We start from the raw sequence: 24206 nt of genomic DNA on the forward strand, positions 1-24206 counted from the left end.
TCAAATACTGGACTCACTACTCAAAGCAAATAGTGACTATAACATCTTGTTTGGGATAGTCAACAGGTAATTTCAATCATTATTAACTATATATCTCGGCCTATTTAGTTCGTCATTTCATGATATGAACTATTTAATAACCCCTTTATACATTTTCTTTGTCGGCGGGCAGGGCTTGGGCAAGGTTCATCAGCGTCACGGAAGGCGAATGGAAACGATAGCTGAAATGGTTTCGACCCAAGGTAAGTAATTAAGTAGTACTAGCTAGCTAGCTGCCATCTCTTTAATTATCATGCTTGATTAATTATTATCTGATCAAATTAAATTCCATTCTCGTAATAAAGGCCCTGAAGCAGACGCAGGGGACTGATCTGTGTGCATTCTGCATTTGCAGAACATTCGCATGATGGTGTCCGAAAGGAGCAGATCTCAAAGACAGGAATGGGTACGCTTGTCAGAACACTATTCACAATTTTTACACCATTATCGATATCTAGTCACACAACTAATACACATGCATATTGATCTCCTTCTTAACAGTTCAAAGAGGTGCGGGTCAAGCTCCTAGAAACGGAGCACGTAGAAGCACTTCAAGAGGAAATAGCAGGATTTTTGCTCGACCAGGTCATAAATCCGAAGGGAGAATACTATTACCCGCTACCGCCCCCATCAACCAAGTCATGAACCACTTCCAATTGTCATCGTGCTCCGAAGGCACCAATTAGGCTAATGCCACTGGCTCCGAAGGCAACATGCATATGTAGGAGAAATTGTATATAGCTATACATGTGTGTATGTGTGAATTAATATGGTGGTTTGTGAGACATTGATGATATATATATGATTGGTTCTACTAGAAATTCTATTTATATATATATATATATATATATATATATATATATATATATATATGCATAACGTGTACAATGTGTAGTATCGTAAAATACCAGCAAATGAAAAAGAATTAAAATGGAAAACACAAAATTAAATGAAAAAGAAATCATAAAACCAATCCCCCCCAAACATTTTAGTACCGGTTGGTGTTACCAACCGGTACTAAAGGGCTCCCGGCCCCCGGAGCTGGCTCGTGCCACGTGGTTGCGCTTTAGCACCGGTTTGTGCTGAACCGGTACTAAAGGGGGGGGGGCTTTAGTGACCACACTTTAGTGCCGGTTATGGAATCGGCACTAAAGGGCCTTACGAACCGGTGCTATTGCCCGGTTCTGCACTAGTGGCGGTTCATCTTATAAACTTGTTACCTAGCCGAGTTATCAACAATGAATCCCCAACCGAACGTCTTTTTCATACCAAACCAGATTATGCCTCTCTCCGTGTGTTTGGGTGCGCCTGTTGGCCAAACCTACGTCCTTATAATAATCGCAAACTCAGCTTTCGATCCAAACAATGCGTCTTCCTTGGCTATAGTACCCAACACAAGGGGGTCAAGTGCCTTGATGTTGCCATGGGTAGAATATATATCTCTCGTGATGTTGTGTTTGATGAAACAAAATTCCCCTTCGAAACCCTTATCCTAATGCCGGTGCCCTCCTAAGACAAGAAATTCTTCTTCTTCCAATTACTCTTTCCGGTGTTGATCAATGGGGTGAAAACAATAGTACTGATCAATCTTTGACTACTCATCATATTTTGCCTGAGTGTATTGCTGCAGATCCATCTTCAGAAGAAAATTTGGGCTCAAACAGTGCAAACAGCAGTGGAAATGGCCATTATTTCATGTGTGCCCCGGCTGGGAACATCGAAGCACGAGGCAGATCCGCCCCGGGATCACCGCTGCATGCAGCAGGTCGATCTGCACTGGGATCCACAACTGCAGCACCTGGTCTCTCCTCGATCTACGCACGTACGGACGTGGACAGCGGGACTGCGGGCGGCCGCATGCAGCCCACCAGCTGCAGACGCGACAGCGCCCAGCCGCGCCAACAGGAGGACGGCGCGTGGCGGGATGGGACACGCGGTCCAGCACCAGATTCCTTTGGTCCCACTTCTCCTGGCCCCGCCAGCGTGACCCGGTCGCCCGAACCGCGATCGCCTGAGCCCCGTTCGCTCGCTCCCGTGAAAGCGACAGGATCCCCTTCGGGATTGGGGTCGCCAGCACCTGACGCTGACGTAGAGGAGACACCACCTGGATCGCCTGCGCCGCGGCATCTTGTGATCCCTCCTGTGGCGCCACACACTAGGCTACAAAGGGGAGTTACTTCTCGCCTAAATTATAAAAATTTCTCTAAATTTGGAATGCTGTGTACTACCGGTGAACCTAACACTTTGACAGAAGCTCTTGATGACTCCAGGTGGAAAGCAGCCATGGATGATGAAATCAGGGCACTGAAGAAGAACAAGACATGGCATCTTGTTCCTCCTCAGCAAGGCAGAAATCTGATTGATTGTAAATGGGTGTATCGAATCAAGAAGAAATCTGATGGTACCATAGATCGATACAAAGCAATACTTGTAGCCAAGGGCTTCAAGCAAAGGTATGGCATAGACTATGAGGACACTTTTAGTCCGGTAGTTAAAGCTGCAACAATACGTTTGGTACTGTCAATTGCTGTGTCCAGGAGATGGAGTCTTAGATAGCTAGATGTACAGAACGCGTTCCTTTATGATGTTCTGGAAGAGGAAGTGTACATGAAACAACCTCCTGGGTTTGAAGACAGAAATGCACCATTCCATGTATGCAAGCTTGACGAGGCCCTGTATGGATTAAAACAAGCACCCAGAGCATGGTATTCACGGTTGAGTATGAAACTTCAAGCACTTGGGTTTGTTCCATCAAAATCTGACACCTCCCTGTTTATCTACAGCAAGTATCAAACCTTTATATTTGTTCTCATATACGTTGATGATATCATCGTCACTAGTTCCTCAAATGGGGCAGTATCAGCCTTACTCAAGGACCTAGGGTCTGAATTTGCTCTTAAGGACTTGGGAGACTTGCATTTCTTTTTAGGCATTGAGGTGAACAAAATAAACAATGGTATTCACTTGTCACAAGCTAAGTATGCAACCGAATTGTTGAGTAGAATTGGAATGAAAAACTGCAAGCCTTCACCAACACCTTTATCCAGCTCAGAGACTCTATCCTTGGCAGAAGGAGAACCATTGACCCAAGAGGACATCACTGGGTACAGAAGTCTAGTTGGTGGCCTTCAGTACTTGACTCTCACCAGACCCGACATTTCTTTTGCAGTTAATAAAGTGTGTCAATATCTTCATGCACCAACCACAGTTCATTGGACAGCAGCCAAGAGAATTCTACGGTACATAAAGAACACTTTGACTACAGGTCTTACCTTCAGACGATCATCTTCCACACTTGTTAGTGCTTTCTCAGATGCTGACTTGGCTGGCTGTTTAGATGACAGAAGATCAACAGGTGGTTTTGCTATCTTCTATGGTCCTAATTTAATTTCATGATGTGCCAAGAAACAAGCTACTGTTTCTAGGTCAAGTACAGAAGCAGAATACAAGGCCTTAGCAAACACAACAGCAGAAGTTATTTGGATTCAGTCTATGCTCAAAGAGCTTGGAGTGCCACAAGCCCAACCTCCTTGCTTATGGTGTGATAATCTTGGTGCCACCTACTTGTCTGCTAACCCAGTTTTTCATGCCAGGACCAAACACATTGAGATAGATTTTCATTTTGTAAGAGAACATGTTGCAAACAAACATCTAGATGTCAGATTCATTCCCTCCAAGGAACAAATTGCAGATGGACTTACCAAGGCCTTGCCAACCAGAAGCTTTGAGGAATTTAGGCGTAATCTCAACCAAATCTAGTTGTGATTAAGGGGGCGTGTTAAACAACCTTCTGTCACGCTCAGCATCCAGGAACTTGTCGCACAAGCTTAGGTAGTTAGGGAGATCTCCTTTCTGTTATGTTTATCTTTGTACTCCCTTATCTCCATGTATCTCCTCTGGTTGTTGCAACCGAATCATGTATGCATCTGCGAGAGCTGGCCTCGCCTCAATCAATATATAACCGCGGGCTGTCATGTATGACAGTTGAGACGCTTCTACGAATCCTAACAAATTCTTCTCACGCGAACAACGATGTCGCCTTCAGTACATCACTCCTATCGTGTCTAGCGTCAATACGACGACCTCCTCCTCAACGGCCGGTCACTGGATGGGCAGCAGGCTGTGCTGCTTCAATGCCCTATAGCAGCAACAGTAGGCGCCTCAAGTGCGCCAATGGTTGACATGTCGGGCGGCGTAGGGCGCCCGGAGGAGCCTTGGCAACTTGTCCAGTCGCGTCACAGGCCGCATCATGCGACTTTCGTCCACCGGCAATGAAGATGCGGCTGCCACCTCCAGAGTGGCTGCGGGGTCGGTGTCGTCGTTTCCATGAAAAGGGGCACTGGGCAGCCAAAATGCAGAGTGCCGCTGAGATGCAACAACTACACAATTTTCGGCCATAAATCTCAGGGTTGCACTGCTCCTACTGCTCCCCACCCCCGCCGGTTCAAGGCCATCGTCAAGCCCCACCGCCGCTGCTCCACAAGCCACCAACGTCGCCCAACATCACCTCCAAGGCACACATCGCAAGCAAGCCACTGCCTCACGGTGGGGCGACGCCACGGTCCGCCCGAGGGAGGACTCCATCATCATGTCCTCCATCCCCGAGATGCAACAAGAGGCCACGTTCCTCTCCACCAATGCCACAGTGGTCTGGCTCAATGGTGCCTGCTCCAACATCCCCATCTAGAAGATCAAGGAGGCATTCGGTCCCCTTCGGCGCCTTGCCAAACGATGTCACGGTCGTGAACAACTACCCGTAGCAGTTCTTCTTCAAGTTCACCCATCACCACCAATGCTCTGACGTCATTACCCGCAGACTTCCTTACAACAACTTCCATGTCCAGGTGCGCCAATGACAACCCAGGGGCGGCGCGCGGGTGCGGAAGCGGCGGCGGCTAGGGCTTAGGATCGATTAGGCTGATACCATGTTAGAAAGGAGAGGGGGATTTGGTGGAATAATTTGTTGTATTGCTTGAGCCTCGTGGGCATATATATAGGATTGCATAATCTATCTACTTGGAGTACAAGACAAGGCGGAATAAATCCTAGTCTATCTCGTCTTTCCTAATAATCAATATACTCAACACTGATGAGAAACGAAAAAAAATTTGTTGGTAGCTAGCTAGCTTCGCTAGTCAGTTTAAAAGATTAATTAGTATCTTCGCTAGATTTATTTTTCAAAATCCCACCTATTTATTTTAACACATCGTGATATATCAACATGTGTATGAAACCATCATATGCAGATACAATTGGCTCTTCTCTTAGAGATGCTCTAAAGGTAACTCAATTTGTTTCTCCCTGATGGGCGAGATTTCTAGATCTGTTATATTTGTAATATCTAACACTTAGCCTGCCAAGCTGGAATCGAAGGGGTTCATCTAAAAAAGCGATAGCACATTCCAATATTTCTGCAATTTTCTTCATGGCGGATGCAGAGGATAGCAATCTCCAGTGTTTTGGATGCAAGAACAATTAGGCCTAGAGAAAAGGACATGAACACAAAAGAAGATGTCAGAGGGTTATCATAAAAAAAGGCCAATAAAATTAGAATGAGCACATGTACAAGGAAATCATGGATCAGATAGGTAAAATAAACTTTTGAAGCAATTTCTGTCTGTAATTAATCTAGCTTGTTTTCGCAGAAGCTATTTAAGATTATGAACAGTACAGGCTGGGTAGAACGAAAAAAAGACATCAAATTGAAAGTACGACTCTACTTCGTCTAATTGAAAATAAAAGATGTTCTAGAGAGCTTGCAGTCAAATTTCTCAAATAGATGAAAATGGTAACGTGGGATTGTCAAGAAAATAGTTTAATAATACGCATTTTCATAATTACTTACTTACATATTCGTAATAAAATCAATGGTTAAACTGACTATTAAAAATATCCCATGCTATACATACAAGTGTCGCTAGCTAAATAAACGAGTAGGGCTTATGAGGGAGGGGTCATGAGAATGATTTACCCCGTCTCGAAACTTTTGCTTCACCTTCCACGTGAGTGGTTCATTATCCCGCCAATACATTAGTCCCTTGTTCCTGCAAGTGAATAATCAATTAACAATGTATCTTATCATTAACAATTAATTAAGCAGGTAAATCATACATACATACCAGTGACCACGTGAGCAACATGTAAAGACATGGGTGATAAGGCTACATGGTCCTTGTGTCAAATTGCTCATGCTGCATTCATCGGTTGCTAGCGACCAGGTGCTACTACCAAGACAGTATTGAGAAAATGTTAACTCCCGTGGATGCTGATAGATCACGGCGTTGCCTGTAGTGGGAGGCAGTATCTTGGAAGAGACACACAATGTCCGTCCTCCCACGAATATGACTTTGTCTCCGATTCCTTTTACCGGGACATACCGTTCTGAAACAAGATCCGACAGCCTGTGAACCGCCAGGTGGGTGAAGGACATGTCGTTGTGCCCGACCACTAGGACCTCCGAGTCACATTCTACCAGATAGACAGGATAGGCGAGTATCTCCCTTGGGATCGTGGCAATCAGCTTTGGTGTATCCTGCAGGTGCGCCTCCATCTGAAAAACCTGTGCTACATCAGGATCAATATCTTCAAAGAAAGTGTCATGCACGAGATATTGCTTGCCTCCTGTCGACAATGGTTGGTAATGACTTGGAACTCTCCATGACAGCATACTCCACTCCGTATCTTGGGAGGTAGCAACAGCTGCCCGCATCATACGGATCAAGATAACCATGACTCTCACGACTCCGTCGTCAGCGACCGAGATGGAAGCAGAGATGTGTCTCATTAGTTTCAGCTTGGTTGCCTCCGTATAATCGGTCTTGAGTTGCATGGCAAGAGACGTGAGCGGTGGGAGCTCGACGATGTCGCCAGTGAAAGGGTGGAGGAGGCGGATGGCGGTGTCCTCGTCTCGCTGGAGGACCAGGAGGCCCTCGACGGAGTCAAGAACACAGTGATCCGTCAACAGCGGGAGCCGGACGCGGACAAAGATCCCCGAGTCGAGGTTGAAGAATCGGATGTGTCCATCGAGATTTTCATGGCCGGGGTGAAGTCCATGGCCCTCAGCGAACATCATCCAGCGGCGCGGGTGAAAGCGTGGGTCGATCACGCCTCGGCCCCGCGGAGACACGGTGGAAGACCGCCAGTTGGTGCACACGGCACGGAGGCGAACGTAGTCCGTCAGGTCGCCGGCCAGCAGGCGGCCCGCCACAAGACGAATCATATCTTCTGGCAGCGATGCCCATGGAGACCGGGTGGTCGGCGGCAGTGAAGGTAACATATTGCTGGTACAGATTCACGATCCAAACCTGCAAGAAACCAACTTTATTTTGTTAGAAAAACTATAAACAATAATAGATTGAAAAAGGTTACTGGAACCACGGAATCCATACCTCAACAATATGCAAAACTATAATAATATTAATGCACGGTATTAGACGTAAGAGTTTCACGGCTGGCGGCAGGAAGAAAGATATGCGGCGCGATTAAAAAAGTTAGGCAAGCGATAACGCACCTCGCGTCAGTTTAGGCTCGATGCAATCTAATTCGATTCTCGTAGGATTATATACTATATATATATATATATATATATATATATATATATATATATATATATATATATGAAACGGACTATGATTGGGTTTATGTACGATACGGACAAGAGTTCGGATAGATGATGCATAATCAAGTTCAAAGACGATGGACTCCCACTATCAGAGGAGAACCTCGCAAAAAAAAAAACACTTATACACGGTGTGCCGGCTGAACCGTTGCGCGCGACGCGTTGGATGAGAAGCGATCATACGGCCCAACACGCTCGCTCACATGTAGGCCCATCTTGTCCCCTTCCGGGTGTCTTCCTTCTCAATTCGTCCACTTCTTCGCACCATCCACTAGCACATCTCCACGGCTTGCTCAGCGCCAACCTCGCGTGCTCCGGCGTTGCCGGCGAGTCTCTCTCCTCGAACAGTCATGGACATGGCACCCTCGAGCTTGACATCTTCCCCTCCTCTATCTCTACCTCCCCACGAGAACCACCATTTGCACGCCCCTCACCACCGTTGCTATAGTGGCCCACCTCTGCCACTACTCTAAGCTTCCTTTTCGGGCTTCTGCAGTGGGCAGTGGCGCTGCGAGCGATGACCTTTTTTTTTTGCTTCAACCGAATGGACGTTGTGAAACGAGGGTGAGAGCAGCACTACAACTGGCGACGTCGAAAGCTAGAGCCAGCTTTGGCCAAAGCTACAACCGACCACAGTGCATCGACAAAAGCTGGAATCAGAGACAAAAAAAGGTACAACCACGCAAATATTGGACATCACATAAAAGAGTTATCTGAACTCAACATCACCACTCTTTTTTGACTGTCTGTTTAAAACTTGAAGAAATTTTACCATCACCCTGTGTCACCATGAGTCAAATTCGCAGTTGTCTCACCCTTTTCCCCCATATAATCTCTTACATGCCCCACAACTACGACACTCCGCCTCCTTCTGTATCTGTCATTCACACTTTTCCATGTGCACTGAACACCACCGAATGTATAGCCATGTACTTTCTCAGCTTTTGACAATTTCAGACTTTCCGCCACTTTCTCAGATTCCCTATGGTCCACTCTCATCCATCTGACATGTCAAACTCAATAGATCTAGTCACCAACTTGAACCTGGTACTCGCCAACACTGCTTCAGCACCCTCCGCACACTTTGTCTGACCACCAATGCCTTGGCCTGTCGCCGTGTCCCGTGCTTACCGCACGCCTTGGCGCTAGCACGGCGTCGTGCCTCTGCTGTCCTGGTCGAGTCTACCAAGATCGCGAACCCACATCACTGAACCCCCACCGCAGAGAACCACTGATCATCACCGACCGATGCCGAGTATCATGTCTCCATCAGACCACCGGTACCCAGCCCAACCCACGTGTCACTTACTGTCCCGCTGAAATAGGCTTCAACTCTTCGAATTCTTATGCCGTAGCCCCTCCAACAGCTCAGAGTGAAGTCTTACGCCAGACTCCAGCTCCACTTTCAACATGACTCCATGTAGCTAGCCATGCTACCCTGTGCTCTGTTGACTTCAAGTTCCCTTGTGTGCACCATCTTAAATCAAATCCGCGTCAAAGTCTTGGCGAAGTCGCACAAGCCATCAGACGTGCGCCACGTGTTTCCATGCCCCAGAAGTCGGCAACCTTTAGCATCACACTCCTATGTTGTCGTCGCTAAATCACCGCCGTTTTCTACTTTGGCCGACATCCAGGTCGATCCATCAGACTGTCCAGCAAGACCCATCTGAAACTTATCCGACTGCAACCATGCTCCACCCTGTGTCATGTTTGTCCCGCACATCTCCGTGCATTGCTTAACGCCCTTTATATGCATGATCCTTGTACGTCGCACCTCAGGCTCCCTCTAACCTTAGACCTTGTTTCCCCTTTATCTGCCATGTCAAACAACAGCACCTTCAACCATCATCATCATGTCTTCTTCTCAGCGTACCATGCAAAGAACACCAGAAGCAATCCCTTTTTAAGTCTTCTGGTACATGTAGCAGCAAGCACACCTTCATGCATGCAGTACCCATGACTCTTTTTGACTATTTTCTTGTACTTCACTTTTCCATGCTATAGATCAACCTGATGGTAACCGGAACTCTCATGTTCTAACACGCTGTAGCAGCTCCCTTCGGAAACGATGATTTTAATCCTGGTTTTTTCCCTTTTAAAGAATTCTCACGATGCTTTAAATCTGGCTTTCTCGTGCTATCCTGGTTCAACGCTGCAGCGCCCCAGCCTACCTGCACACGCCTGTAGCTTCTTTTTTTTTTGAGTGGTAAACCAAACCTTTTATTAACTCGGAGTGCAGTTTACAGGGATGACAAAAGGGTCGTGAGGTGAAACAAGCCACAAATAGCGACCCGCATATAAAGAAGAAGAAACTTTAGCTAAATTATGTGCATCAAAATTTAAACTACGTCCTCTAAAAATGATCTCGCAACTCATGAATTCCTTGGATCGTTCTACGATCGCACCAAGTGAGGGAGTCCTGGATTAGGGGGTGTCCGGATAGTCGGACTATACCTTCAGCCGGACTCCTGGACTATGAAGATACAAGATTGAAGACTTCGTCCCATGTCCGGAAGGGACTTTCCTTGGCGTGGAAGGAAAGCTTGGCGATACGGATATGTAGATCTCCTACCATTGTAACCGACTCTGTGTAACCCTAACCCTCTCCGATGTCTATATAAACCGGAGGGTTTTAGTCCGTAGAGGAGAACAACAATCATACCATAGGCTAGCTTCTAGGGTTTAGCCTCCTTGATCTCGTGGTAGATCTACTCTTGTACTACCCATATCATCAATATTAATTAAGCAAGAGTAGGGTTTTACCTCCATCGAGAGGGCCCGAACCTGGGTAGAAACATCGTGTCCCCTGTCTCCTGTTACCATCCGCCTAGACGCACAGTTCGGGACCCCCTACCCGAGATCCACCGGTTTTGACACCGACATTGGTGCTTTCATTGAGAGTTCCTCTGTGTCGTCACTTTTAGGCCCGATGGCTCCTCCGATCATCAATAGCGATGCAGTCCAGGGTGAGACTTTTCTCCCCGGACAGATCTTCGTCTTCGGCGGCTTCAAACTGCGGGCCAATTCGCTTGGCCATCTGGAGCAGACCGAAAGCTACGCCCTTGGCCATCAGGTCAGATTTGGAAGCTTAAACTACATGGTGAACGACCGCGGAGACTTGATCTTCAACGGATCTGAGCCACTGCCAAGCGCGCCGCACTGTCACGATGGGCACGATCTAGATCTGCCGCCGAACAGTGCCCTGGAGGCCGCACCTGTGTCTGCTCCGACCCTTAACTCGGAGCCGACCACACCAATCGAGGATGGGTGGTTAGACACCGCCTCGGGGGCTGCAATCTCTACGGCAATTAAGCCGAACACCAGCCTTGTCCCCTACGAAGCCCGTGATCCCAAGGCGCCGGACTCCTCTCCGGACTCCGAACCCTCCGCGCCACTACCAATCGAAGCTGATTGGGCGCCGATCATGGAATTCACCGCCGCAGATATCTTTCAGCACTCGCCCTTCGGCGACATTCTAAATTCACTCAGGTCTCTCTCTCTGTCAGGAGAGTCCTGGCCAGACTATGACCAGCAGGATTGGGATGCGGACGACGAAGAAATTCGAGGCCCACCCACCACCCACTTCGTAGCCACTGTCGATAATTTAAATGACGTGCTCGACTTCGACTCCGAAGACATCGACGGTATGGACGACGATGTAGGAGACGAACATGAACCAACGCCTATAGGGCACTGGACAGCCACCTCATCTCATGATGTGTACATGGTGGACACACCTAAAGGAAGCGACGATGAGGAACACAGGGATGCAACGAGGGATCGTTCTCTCGAAAAGCAATCAAAGCAGTGACGTAAACGCCGCTCCAAGCCCCGCCTCGATAGAGACAACAGCCATAAAGTCCCAGCCATAGAGCAGGACGAGCCGGCGGACGACGAACATGCCCTCGAGCAACGTCCGAACAAGGAAACTTGGATAACCAAACCGAACAACCTGTCCCCGGCGAGAACAACATTCCTGACGACCTTACGCCGGACAAGCTCATGGAGCAGAAGAACCTCCACCAAAGGCTCGTTGCCACTGCGCGTAGCCTGAAAAAGCAGAAGCGGAAGCTTAAAACTGCGGAAGATGCATTCAGAATCAAATGGAGCAAAGTACTCAACACCGCAGACAAATACGGCGGTAGTCGCCACACCAAGAGCTATCCGAAGCGAAAGCTACTGCCTGAATTTGACGAGGAGGCCTTAGAGCCCCCGCAATCAAAAAATAACAAAGCCACCCGGTCGGATAGACGACCCCATGGCCAGCATAAAGCGGCAAGTGGCGCCGCATACAAGCCGGCACGCGACCCACTCGAGGATTCGCATCAAAAAGATGGCCCAGCTAGATCTATCTATGGGCCAAGAAAGCAAGCTCTCGTAAGCAATGAAACACAACCAAAATCCGAACATCACGGCACACCCAAATACAGGGGTGCCGCACACCCCCTATGTTTCACCGATGAGATTCTGGACCATGAATTTCCAGCGGGATTCAAGCCCGTAAACATAGAGGCGTAGGACGGAACAACAGACCCTGGAGTCTGGATTGAGGATTATATCCTCCACATACACATGGCAAGAGGAGATGACCTCCACGCCATAAAATACTTACCCCTCAAGCATAAAGGGCCAGCTCGGCATTGGCTCAAAAGCCTTCCCAAAAACACCATTGGAAGTTGGGGAGAGCTCGAAGACGCTTTCCGGGCAATTTTCAAGGGACCTATGTCCGCCCTCCGGATGCAGACGATCTAAGTCACATAACTCAACAGCCCGGAGAGTCAGCCCGGAAATTCTGGAACAGATTCCTTACTAAAAAGAATCAGATAGTCGACTGTCCGGACACCGAAGCCCTAGCAGCTTTTAAGCATAACGTTCGAGACGAGTGGCTCGCCAGACACCTCGGCCAAGAAAAGCCAAGAACAATGGCCGCATTAACAAGCCTCATGACCCGCTTTTGCGCAGGAGAGGACAGTTGGCTGGCAAGATGTAGCACCAACGACCCAAGTACATCCGAAATTAGGGATGGAAACAGAAAACCGCGACGCAACAAGGACCAGCGCCGGACTAAGGAAAGCAGACCGGAGAGCACGACAGTCAATGCCGGATTCAAAAGCTCTCGGCAGAATCAGAAAAAGCCACCCCTTAAGGATAACAGAGACGAGCTATCCAACTTAAACAAAATCTTGGACAAGATATGTCAAATGCACAGTACTCCCGGGAAGCCTGCAAACCATACCCACAGAGATTGTTGGGTTTTCAAGCAATCCAGCAAACTCAACGCCGAACACAAGGGGCTCGACACACCAAGCGAAGACGATGACGAAGCCCAAAAGCAGAGCACCAGGAAACAAAAGAATTTTCCACAAGAAGTCAAAACAGTAAACTCACTTCACATAACAAAACGAGCGGCGCCCATAGAGATACGCGCCATACGGCCTATCCCAATGGAGTCTCGCCACTGGTTGTTAAAACCAATCACCTTCGACCATCTGGATTACTCTAGAAGTATCCGGAACGCAGGCTGGACTGCCTTGGTATTAGATACAATAATCGGCGGACTCCACTTTACAAATGTCCTGATGGATGGCGGCAGTGGTCTAAACCTGATATATCAGGACACAATCCACCACATGGGGATAGACCCAACAAAAATTCGCCATAGGAAAACCTCCTTTCAAGGGGCAACGCCAGGCCCGAATGCCCATTGCATGGGTTCTCTTTGGCTCCCCCGACAACTTCTGTCGCGAAAGGCTAACCTTCCATATCGCCCCATTTTCAAGCAGCTATCAAGCACTACTGGGACGTGAAGCTTTCACCCGCTTTAACGCAATTCCGCATTATGCATCCCTTACGCTTAAGATGCCCGGTCGACGATGCATCATTTCATTAAAAAGAAAGCATTGAGTGCGCCTCCCGCACGGAAGATTGTGCGGCTGCCTTAACAGCCCCATAATAAAACGGCTTCACCAGCCAAAACATCTAAACAGGTCATTAAGACCACGGACACGGCTAGACGAGTCCGGCATAAAAATATAATTGATAAAGGCTTAATAGCCGTATACCCCTGTACTAGGGGCTCCGCATATAAAACAAGAGACAATCAAGCTCAATTTACCCATTTCTATTTATACTTTGTTTATTTAGTATTACTTCTGTTCGGCACGACCCTTCTTCAACTAAGTTCCTCTCTTTTACAGATGAACATCGTGCTGCGCCCGTCCAGGATACGGCAAAACGGAGACACAGGCGCAGACGTGCAGCAGGGACCCATTCCAAGGATTCTTTTCAGATTAAGACCCTGTGTAAACCTTTTTTACTGTCTCTTGTTGATACACATCCCCTGGTTTTTTGGTATAACCAAGGAGGAGGTTGGCGTCTTGGCATGTGGCCACGTCAGAATTTTGCGCGTACCTGGACACTAGGGGCTTATAACTAAGGGTGTTGTCCCGCCTGCCCTCATAAAGACCGAATACCTTAGGAAGTGTTCGGCGTCGCGAGTTTGGCCTTATATGCATCAGCTTCGAATCATGTCTTTGGTCAAATGTTGGGTTGCACGGCTCCTGTGTTTTGCTGCCTTACGTTCCGCTCTATAGGCTAAGGCGGCACCAGGAGAACTACTGCGATTGTGCCCCGGTTCGGCCAGGCGAGCACCTTAGTAGAGAAAGCCGAAAACTGACTGTCATGATATAGCGTGAGACTAGTCAACCACTAGATGACTCACCGGAATCTTTAGGATTCCTCCGCATTAACGAAGGGCCGTTTCCCGGCCAGGCACATACTGTTGGGGAACGTAGTAATTTCAAAAATTTCCTACGCACACGCAAGATCATGGTGATGCATAGCAACGAGAGGGGAGAGTATGATCTACGTACCCTTGTAGATCAACAACGGAAGCGTTGACACAACATAGAGGAAGTAGTCGTACGTCTTCTCGATCCGACCGATCCAAGCACCGTTACTCCGGCACCTCCGAGTTCTTAGCACACGTACAGCTCGATGACGATCCCTGGGCTCCGATCCAGCAAAGCTTCGGGGAGGAGTTCCGTCAGCACGATGGCGTGGTGACGATCTTGATGTTCTACTGTCGCAGGGCTTCGCCTAAGCACCGCTACAATATGACCGAGGTGGAATATGGTGGCAGGGGGCACCGCACACGGCTAAGGAACGATCATGTGGATCAACTTGTGTGTCTATGGGGTGCCCCCTGCCCCTGTATATAAAGGATGGAGGAGGAGGAGGCTGGCCAAGGCTAGGCGCGGCCAGGATGTGGAGTCCTACTAGAACTCCAAGTCCTAGTAGGAGTCCACCAAGAGGGGAGGAAGGGAGAAGGAAGTGGAGGAGTAGGAAAGGTGGCCGGCCCCCTTTTCCCTAGTCCAATTCGGACTAGAGGGGAGGGGGGCGCAGCAGGCCTTTTCTCCTCTTCCCACTAAAGCCCATCAAGGCCCAATACTTCTTCCAGCGAATTCCCGTAACTCTCCGGTACTCCGAAAAATACCCAAATCACTCGGAACCTTTCCGAAGTCCGAATATAGTCGTCCAATATATCGATCTTTACGTCTCGACCATTTCGAGACTCCTCGTTATGTCCCCGATCTCATCCGGGACTCCGAACTCATTCGGTACATCAAAACTCATAATATAACTGTCATCGAAACCTTAAGCGTGCGGACCCTACGGTTCGAGAACAATGTAGACATGACCGAGACACGTCTCCGGTCAATAACCAATAGCGGGACCTGGATGCCCATACTGGCTCCTACATATTCTACGAAGATCTTTATCGGTCAGACCGCATAACAACATACGTTGTTCCCTTTGTCATCGGTATGTCACTTGCCCGAGATTCGATCGTCGGTATCCAATACCTAGTTCAATCTCGTTATCGGCAAGTCTCTTTACTCGTTCCGTAATACATCATCTCGCAACTAACTAATTAGTTGCAATGCTTGCAAGGCTTATGTGATGTGCATTACCGAGAGGGCCCATAGATACCTCTCCGACAATCGGAGTGACAAATCCTAATCTCGAAATACGCCAACCCAACATCTACCTTTGGAGACACCTGTAATGCTCCTTTATAATCACCCAGTTACGTTGTGAAGTTTGGTAGCACCCAAAGTGTTCCTCCGGCAAACGGGAGTTGCATAATCTCATAGTCATAGGAACATGTATAAGTCATGAAGGAAGCAATAGCAACATACTAAACGATCGTGTGCTAAGCTAATGGAATGGGTCATGTCAATCAGATCATTCAACTAATGATGTGACCTCGTTGATCAAATAACAACACTTTGTTCATGGTTAGGAAACATAACCATCTTTGATTAATGAGCTAGTCAACTAGAGGCATACTAGTGACACTCTGTTTGTCTATGTATTCACACATGTATTACGTTTCCGATTAATACAATTCTAGCATGAATAATAAACATTTATCATGAAATAAGGAAATAAATAATAACTTTATTATTGCCTCTAGGGCATATTTCCTTCACATACGCGCCCCGAGTTCGGGCGAGCCCAGGCGCCACCAGGGGCTATATAAGTAGCCTCACTGTCAAACTCCTATGGCTAAGTGAAAGTGTTAAAACGTTATAGTTCGATTGCCTAGTTTGCTGCACTATCACCTTCTTTGTAGGACCAAGGCGTTGGATCAAGTGTGAAAACGCGCCTTCTGCGAACACCCCCGCAATATTTGCGTGGGGGCTGAAGCCGACGACTGCCATCTTTCAGATTATATATATATATATATATATATATCTTAAACGACCGCACAGGAGGTGTTACAATACTTGAAGGCACAAGTATAAAAAGCTTCTACAATTTATCAAAACATTGTTGTACAATAACATATGCTATTTGAACATAACATCCTTCGAGCACCGCGTCTCTATCACACGAGCGCCTTGAAGAACTTCCTGAAAATAGTGCTCGGCAGGTACTCGGCTTTCGTCCGAATCTCGGGATGCAACAACGGTGGTCTCCATCTCTGCCCAGTATGTCTTGACACGGGCAAGAGCCATCCGTGCACCCTCTATGCATGCTGACCTCTTCATCGCATTAATATGCGGCACCGCACCAAGGAACTGCTGCACCAAGTTGAAATAACTTTTCGGCTCTGGCCTCTCCGGCCACAGATGGCTCATGACACACTTCATGGCGAGTTCGGACAACCTATTCAGCTCAGCCCATTCGGCCAGACGATCGGCTACTGACAGCGGACGCTCTGGATTATGGAACTGCGACCAGAAAAGCTTTTCCACTTCGTGATCTTCTTAATCTCGAAAGTGTTCGGTCGCATCTGCAGCACTCGCTGCCAAATCTAGATAGGTGTCTGCCGTACTCCACATTCGGTCTAATGGAGCGTGTTTAGGATTGCAGAACTTCCTCCACAGCATAAAGGGCTTTCCAGCCGTGATCTCTCCGGCCTGACGTAGCTCCTCCTTCATAGCTCTCATCGCAGAGCGAGCATCCTTGGCATCGGCTACGGCCTTCTCCAGGTCCGTCTGTTCCGCCCGGTCTTCTTTTTCAAGAAGCTTGCAACGGTCAGCAGCGCTCTTCAACTTCACGGCCATCTCGGCCATTTCCTTCTTGCTTCGTCAGTGAGCAGCCTGTTCAGCTTTCAGCTCTTCAAATGCCTTTCTGGCAGCCGCATCACTTTTTCTGGCTTGCTCCTTGGCTCGGGCAAGTTCCGCCCGAAGATTCTCCACGGCAGCAGCACCATCTGCATCAAGCACACACATTGTAAGATACTGGCATAAAGCTCCTCTTACCAGGTGCCACCGGAGGAATTACATACCTTGTGCCTCGTCAAACCGCCTGTTAACAAGCGCGATGTCGGCATCTGCCACATCAAGTTGCCGCTTTAGCTCGGCAAATTCATCAGTCCGGCTGGCTGCCGGACACTTCGCCACCTACATATAAAGGAGGCATTTTAGACCTGGGATTATGATCCTCTGCGCGCTGTCTCTTTTGACAACGCACAGAGTCTCAGGGGCTACTATCTACATAGGGCGCATCTTATTTATGCGCAACTATCGCAAAAGTGCACATTTTTTCGCATACCTCAAAACCTATCAGTAAACTCCTGACGGCCTCGTGCAATCCGCTCTCCGCGGACGAAATCCTCTCAATCACTGTACCCATCGATGCACGGTGCTCCTATGAGATAGATGCTCGCCCTAGCAGATCCTTCAGCTCCTCCGACCGTGCACCGGACGGTGCCGGACTCGTCCGATGGCCCTTTTTGAAGGCCGGACACGGAGGGCTTAGGGGGCCCAGACGACTACCTTCCGGCCCTGCCGGATTCGGAGGAACCCTTCGCGACGATACCTCGGGGTCGCCCGCCTCGCTAGGCGGTGCGGCAGGGGGAGGCATTCCGCTCTCCATCATCTCCGGAAGAAGGTCCCCCGAAGACGAGCTCTGCTGAGAAGGGCTGAGGTCCGAGCTACAAGGTAAAATTTTGGTTACTTTTCTCAGATATAAAGCAAGGATTTCTCTCATCTCTTAAAAAGAAAACCTCTCTCTACTTACGGCTCGTTGAAGGGATGATCCCCTTGAGGGCATAATTTGGCCGAGGTATCCCCTGGCGTAGGACCCTCTGACAAGGATTTCTTCCCCTGCTTTGAGGCCATGGTCTCCGGGTCTTCAGAGGCGGTCCTCTTCTTCCCCTGAGGAGAGGAATTTTTCGATTCCTCCCTTCCGAACAGCCTCCTTCGAGGAGGCCGTAGTTTCCTTGCCCCCTCCCTTGCTTTCCTCCAAAGGCACAATCTTCAACATCCGGACTAGCACAGGATCAGGCGTGGTCTCGGGGAGGGGAGCCAGACACCTGATCAGCTTTGCTTTCGCTATCCACTCCTGTTTAAAGGACAGCTCTTTTAGGGGCAAGTTTATGACAAATATACGGATAGCGAGTCCGGGCACAAGGCTACTTACTTGAGTATCCGGGCGATTGCAGCTCAGACCTGCGTCCTCGGTCAAGTCCGGACACATTGCTTGTGATCCGAAGAACATTTTATACATCTCCGTGGGCGTTGCGCCCATGAAATGCTGGAGAGCTCACGGTCCCTCTGGATTAAACTCCCACAGGCGAAGGGAGCGACGTTTGCCGGGCATGGTTCGGCGGATCAGCATGACCCGCGTCACTTTTACCAGGTTGAGGTCTCTTTCTAAGAGATCCCTGATAGGGCCCTGCAACAAGGGCACGTCCTTGGATGGCCCCCAGTCTAGTCCTTTATTGACCCATGACGCTAGTTGTGGTGGGGGACCCGAGCAAAAGGCAGATGGCGTCACCCACTTGGTGCCCCTGGGGGCGGTGATATAGAACCACTCTCGTTGCCATAAACCGAGCTCCTCTTGAAAAGAGCCCTCGGGCCATGGAGCATCAGCATTCTTTCTTATAACAGCGCATCCGCACTCTGCGTGCCGTCCCTCAATCATCTTTGGCTCTACTTTGAAGGTCTTGAGCCATAGTCCGAAGTGAGGAGTAACACAGAGGAAGGCTTCACACACGACGATGAATGAGGAAATGTGGAGGATGGACTCCGGAGCTAAGTCGTGAAATTCCAACCCATAATAAAACATGAGCCCCCTCATGAAGGGATCCGTCTGGAAGCCTAGCCCCCGACGGAAGTGAGACATGAACACCACGCTCTCACCAGGCTTGGGAGTGGGAATGGCCTGCCCTTGAGTAGGCAACCTATGCGAGATTTCGCCGGTCAAGAACCTGGCCTCTCTCAGCTTTAGCACGTCCTCCTCCGTAACGGAGGAGGGCATCCATCGGCCTCGAAGGTCGGAAACGGACATTGTCGAAGATCCGAAGCGCCTGAAACCTGGAGCCTTGGGTGTTGGAACTCGAGGCGAAGGGCGAACTCGTTTGAGATTGAAAGAAAGGAGTAAGGCCTTGGTCTCTTTATAAGAGGTTGAATACCAAGGGCCCTCCCCGTAACCATTTGGGACTCGCCTTTAATCGAGAAAACATGCCAACGGGCACGATTGGGTTACCCACGTCCGTATTGATGAGAATCCCGTAAATAAAGGGGACACGATCTCTGCTTCGACAGGACGTGCCAAGGAAACTGCCTCACTAAACGCGCTGAGGTGGGACAGTAAAAACGATTCGAATAAAGGCTTGGCCATAGTGTGATGTCACGCTACGGAATACGTCAGCAGATTAGATTTGTGTAAATATTATTCTCTCTATGGCAATATGTGGAAACTTATTTTGCAGAGCCGGGCACTATCCTTTGTGTTCGAAATCTTCTATGAAGTACTTGGAGGAGGAACCCGCCTTGCAATGCCGAAGACAATCTACGCGCCGGACTCGTCGTCATTGAAGCCTGGTTCAGGGGCTACTGAGGGAGTCCTGGATTAGGGGGTGTCCGGATAGCCGGACTATACCTTCAGCCGGACTCCTGGACTATGAAGATACAAGATTGAAGACTTTGTCCCATGTCCGGAAGGGACTTTCCTTGGCGTGGAAGGCAAGCTTGGCGATACGGATATGTAGATCTCCTACCATTGTAACCGACTCTGTGTAACCCTAGCCCTCTCCGGTGTCTATATAAACCGGAGGGTTTTAGTCCGTAGAGGAGAACAACAATCATACCATAGGCTAGCTTCTAGGGTTTAGCCTCCTTGATCTCGTGGTAGATCTACTCTTGTACTACCCATATCATCAATATTAATCAAGCACGAGTAGGGTTTTACCTCCATCGAGAGGGCCTGAACCTGGGTGAAAACATCGTGTCCCCTATCTCCTGTTACCATCCACCTAGACGCAAAGTTCGGGACCCCCTACCCGAGATCCGCCGGTTTTGACACCGACACCAAGCCTTTGCCTCGCACCAACTCAGCCTGCTGCCTCCTGGGCCTTGCCACCCTTCTGGGCTGCACCAGACCACCACGCCTTTGACCACACGCACTTGGGCCTCCCCGTGTTACATCGTGTGATTTGTGTGAAAGTAAAACGAGAGAGAGAGAGAGGAGCAAATGATGGAACAGTTACTTTCATTGATGAAGTTTGGGGTATATATACCCGGATACAAAGGCGGTTACAAAGAGCGGTTGCCAATAGTGGAACCGACATAAGCAGGGATTAACCCTTTAATTAAACTAATTAATTAATTCCTAACACTCCCCCTAATCAATGCTTGTCTTTGTGAATATACACCATCTTGATAAAGAACCGTCCTTGTAAGTGTTTGCCTTTGAGAAAGTTCATCATCTTCATCTTGAGAAAAGACTTGTATAATCCTTAAAGTCTCCTCCAAAAACCCTGTGGGAAAAATATGAGGAGAATAGTGTAGATATGTTGCTAAAACTCCTTTAAACCCATTGGGAAAAATAATAAGGAGAAAAATTATGCAACATATAATGATTATTATCTCTTGATAACTCATACAAGAAAAAGCTTCGAGGAAGGATAAAACTCGTTGGTGAGTAAAGAGAATAACAAATATGCTTTGTATACTTTCCTTTAAAAACCCGATTAAAAAATTGAAAGTATAGCATATGATCTTAAAATGATGTTGCCTCATTAAAAACCATTATGAGAAACTTTGAGAGAAAACTCATAAGGGAAAAGAGCGCCATCGGATATGCCATTGAAAACTCTCTTAAAACCCAGTGGGAAAATGTAACACCCCGGATGTAACTTTCCCAAATTGTACTCCAACTCTTGCCGTTTCTGGCGTTAAGTTATATTTATTTTCTCGGGTTTGGGTTTCATCTCCGTGTGTTGTTGTCGTTGTCATGCATCTCATATCATGTCATCATGTGCATTGCATTTGCATACGTGTTCGTCTCAAGCCTTCGAGCATTTTCCCCGTTGTCCGTTTTGCATTCCGGCGCTTCGTTCTCCTCCGGTGGTCATTTCTAGCTTTCTTTCGTGTGTGGGGATTAAACGTTTCCGGATTGGACCGAGACTTGCCAAGCGGCCTTTGTTTACTACCGGTAGACCGCCTGTCAAGTTTCGTATCATTTGGATTTCGTTTGATACTCCAACAGTTAACCGAGGGACCGAAAAGGCCTCGTGTGTGTTGCAGCCCAACACCCCTCCAATTTGGCCCAAAACCCACCAAACTCTGCTCCATGTCCTAGAGAGTTCGATCACGATCGCGTGGCCGAAAACTGCACCTCATTTGGACTCTCGTAGCTCCACTTATGCCTATAAATAGCCCCCCCGTTTTCGGATCTCTCTCCCTCTCCGAAACCATAGAGAAAAAAAAACAGATCACGCCGCCGCCGGACGTGTCCGCGCCAGGCCGGACAACGTCCGCCGCCCCGCCGCCCTCTCAGCACGTGCCACGTGGCACCCCGGCGAACCGCCGCCGCCCGAGGCCCGCAAGCCCGCCGCGGGCCCTCCCCGGCCCGAAGCCGCCTCGCCGCCCGTGCCCTTCGCCCGCCGCCGTCGCCCTCCACTCTGGCACTGCGCCGCCGCGGCCCGCCCCGCCGGCCGCCGTCGCCACCTTGTCGCCGGGCCGCCGCAGCCGCCGTCGCCGCCCCGAGCCGCCGCGGAGCTCGCCGGCGTCGCCCGGCCCGCAGCCGGCCCCGGCTCCGGCCACCGCGGCCCCCGGCACCGCCGCCCCGGCCACCGGACGTCGCCCCCGCCGGCCGCCGTCCTCGTCTTCGCCGCAATCGCCTCGGGAGGCGCTCCCCGACCCGGTTGCTACAGTGATCCGAAACCCTAGATCCAGATCTGGGTAGTTTTTTTTCACCAAGTCCTCAGAATTTTTACTCCATATGCCCATGTTCGCAGCTCCGTAACTTTGCATTCGTAGCTCCGATTCATGCATATAGCATATCAAAATGTTCACCTCGATGAGTACATTATTTCGTTTCATTGCATCATTTTCATTTGAGTTCATCTTGATGCCCGAAATGCTGTTAGAAGAGGGCTTCATGAGTTAATTGTCAGATCTGCTAATTCATCTTAGACTTTTGTCATTTTTGCCATGATTATTGTGTGCATGCTATGCCTGTGAGTCCTTCATATGTTTTGTTAAGGATTTTGTCTTCTTTCCAGAGGTGCAACCCATGCATTTTTAGGATGTGTGTGGTGACTTGTGCAAGCTTGTGTGCATCTTGTGTGCATCCCTGCCATGTATTTTGTTGTCATGTTTGGGTGCTGTAGCATGTTCATCTCATTGCATTACGATGCCTACTTGCTGTAAATCACAGACCGGAGCCATTTTTGAATCGCTTGCCATTTCCAAACCGTAACTCCGATTCCGGCGTTCTTTATATCGTTTTCAAGCGATTTCATCTCATCTTTCCCGTGGCACACTTGGAATTCCAAGTTGAGGCCAGCTTCATGCATTTCCTGTCATATCTTGCATTTTGCATCCCGCATCACATCCCGCATAGCATATCATCATTGCATCATGTCGCTTGATCCTTGCACGTGGTTGATTGTATCCTTGTTGCTTGTTTGTCTTGTTTGGGTAGAGCCGGGAGACGAGTTCGCTAACGAGGAGCCCGTTGAGTTTGCTTTTGAGGATCCAGTCAACTCTGACAACTGTGCAGGCAAGATGATCATACCCTCGAAACCACTACTATCTTTGCTATGCTAGTTTGCTCGCTCTTTTGCTATGCCATTGCTACGATGCCTACCACTTACTTGTCAGCCTCCCAAATTGCCATGTCAAACCTCTAACCTACCATTGTCCTAGGAAACCGTTGATTGGCTATGTTACCGCTTTGCTCAGCCCCTCTTATAGCGTTGCTAGTTGAAGGTGAAGATTGGAGGCCGTTCCTTGTTGGGACATCTTTTATTTACTTGTTGGGATATCATTATATTGCTATGTTATCTTAATGCATCTATATACTTGGTAAAGGGTGGAAGGCTCGGCCTCTCGCCTAGTGTTTTGTTCCACTCTTGCCGCCCTAGTTTCCGTCATATCGGTGTTATGTTCCCGGATTTTGCGTTCCTTACGCGGTTGGGTTATAATGGGAACCCCTTGATATTTCGCCTTGATTAAAGATTTTCCAGCAATGCCCAACCTTGGTTTTACCATTTGCCACCTAGCCTTTTCTTTCCCTTGGGTTCTGCAGACTCAAGGGTCATCTTATTTTAACCCGTCCGGGCCAGTGCTCCTCTTAGTGTTGGTCCAACCAAGCGATGTCCGGGGCTACCAGGGGCAACTCTGGGCTGGCCTACCCAACGTCTTGCTCATCTGAGTGTGCCCTGAGAAAGAGATATGTGCAGCTCCTATCGGGATTTCTCGGCGCATTCGGGCGGTGTTGCTGGTCTTGTTTTAACCTGTCGAAGTGTCTTGAGTTACCGAGATACCGAGTCTGATCGGAACGTCTTGGGAGGAGGTCTATTCCTTCGTTGACCGTGAGAGCTTGTCATGGGCTAAGTTGGGACTCCCCTGCAGGGATTGAACTTTCGAAAGCCGTGTCCGCGGTTATGGGCAGATGGGAATTTGTTAATGCCCGGTTGAAGATAACTTGAACCTTAACTTAATCAAAATGAATCAACTGAGTGTGTTACCGTGATGGCCTCTTCTCGGCGGAGTCCAGGAAGTGGACACGGTGTTGGAGTAAT

General features: G+C 48.8%; 1 protein-coding gene across 2 annotated transcripts; it reads right to left on the reverse strand.

Annotated features, from left to right (window-relative positions):
• Nucleotides 1-5189: 5189 nt before the first annotated feature.
• Nucleotides 5190-7598, reverse strand: LOC123151504 (uncharacterized). 2 transcript variants are annotated; one of them, XM_044571199.1, is made up of 4 exons: nucleotides 7550-7598; nucleotides 6159-7343; nucleotides 6011-6083; nucleotides 5190-5520 (listed from the first exon to the last, which is right to left on the reverse strand). In XM_044571199.1, the coding sequence occupies exons 2-4, from the start codon at nucleotides 7313-7315 to the stop codon at nucleotides 5515-5517; spliced, it is 1236 nt and encodes a 411-aa protein (XP_044427134.1). In that variant the 5' UTR covers nucleotides 7316-7343; nucleotides 7550-7598; the 3' UTR covers nucleotides 5190-5514. The 2 variants fall into 2 exon arrangements, with proteins under 2 accessions (XP_044427134.1, XP_044427135.1); XM_044571200.1 differs by having other exon boundaries at nucleotides 7428-7557.
• Between the last annotated feature and the right edge of the window lie 16608 nt (nucleotides 7599-24206).

Source organism: Triticum aestivum, chromosome 7A (genome assembly GCF_018294505.1).
Source record: "Triticum aestivum cultivar Chinese Spring chromosome 7A, IWGSC CS RefSeq v2.1, whole genome shotgun sequence".
Lineage (NCBI taxonomy): Eukaryota > Viridiplantae > Streptophyta > Magnoliopsida > Poales > Poaceae > Triticum > Triticum aestivum.

Coding starts and splice junctions, on each gene's coding strand:
- LOC123151504 (XM_044571199.1), bottom strand. CDS start 7,315: ATGTTACCTTCACTGCCGCCGACCACCCGGTCTCCATGGGCATCGCTG. Junction 6,084..6,158: donor TGTTGCTCACGTGGTCACTG/GTATGTATGTAT, acceptor ATTCACTTGCAG/GAACAAGGGACTAATGTATT.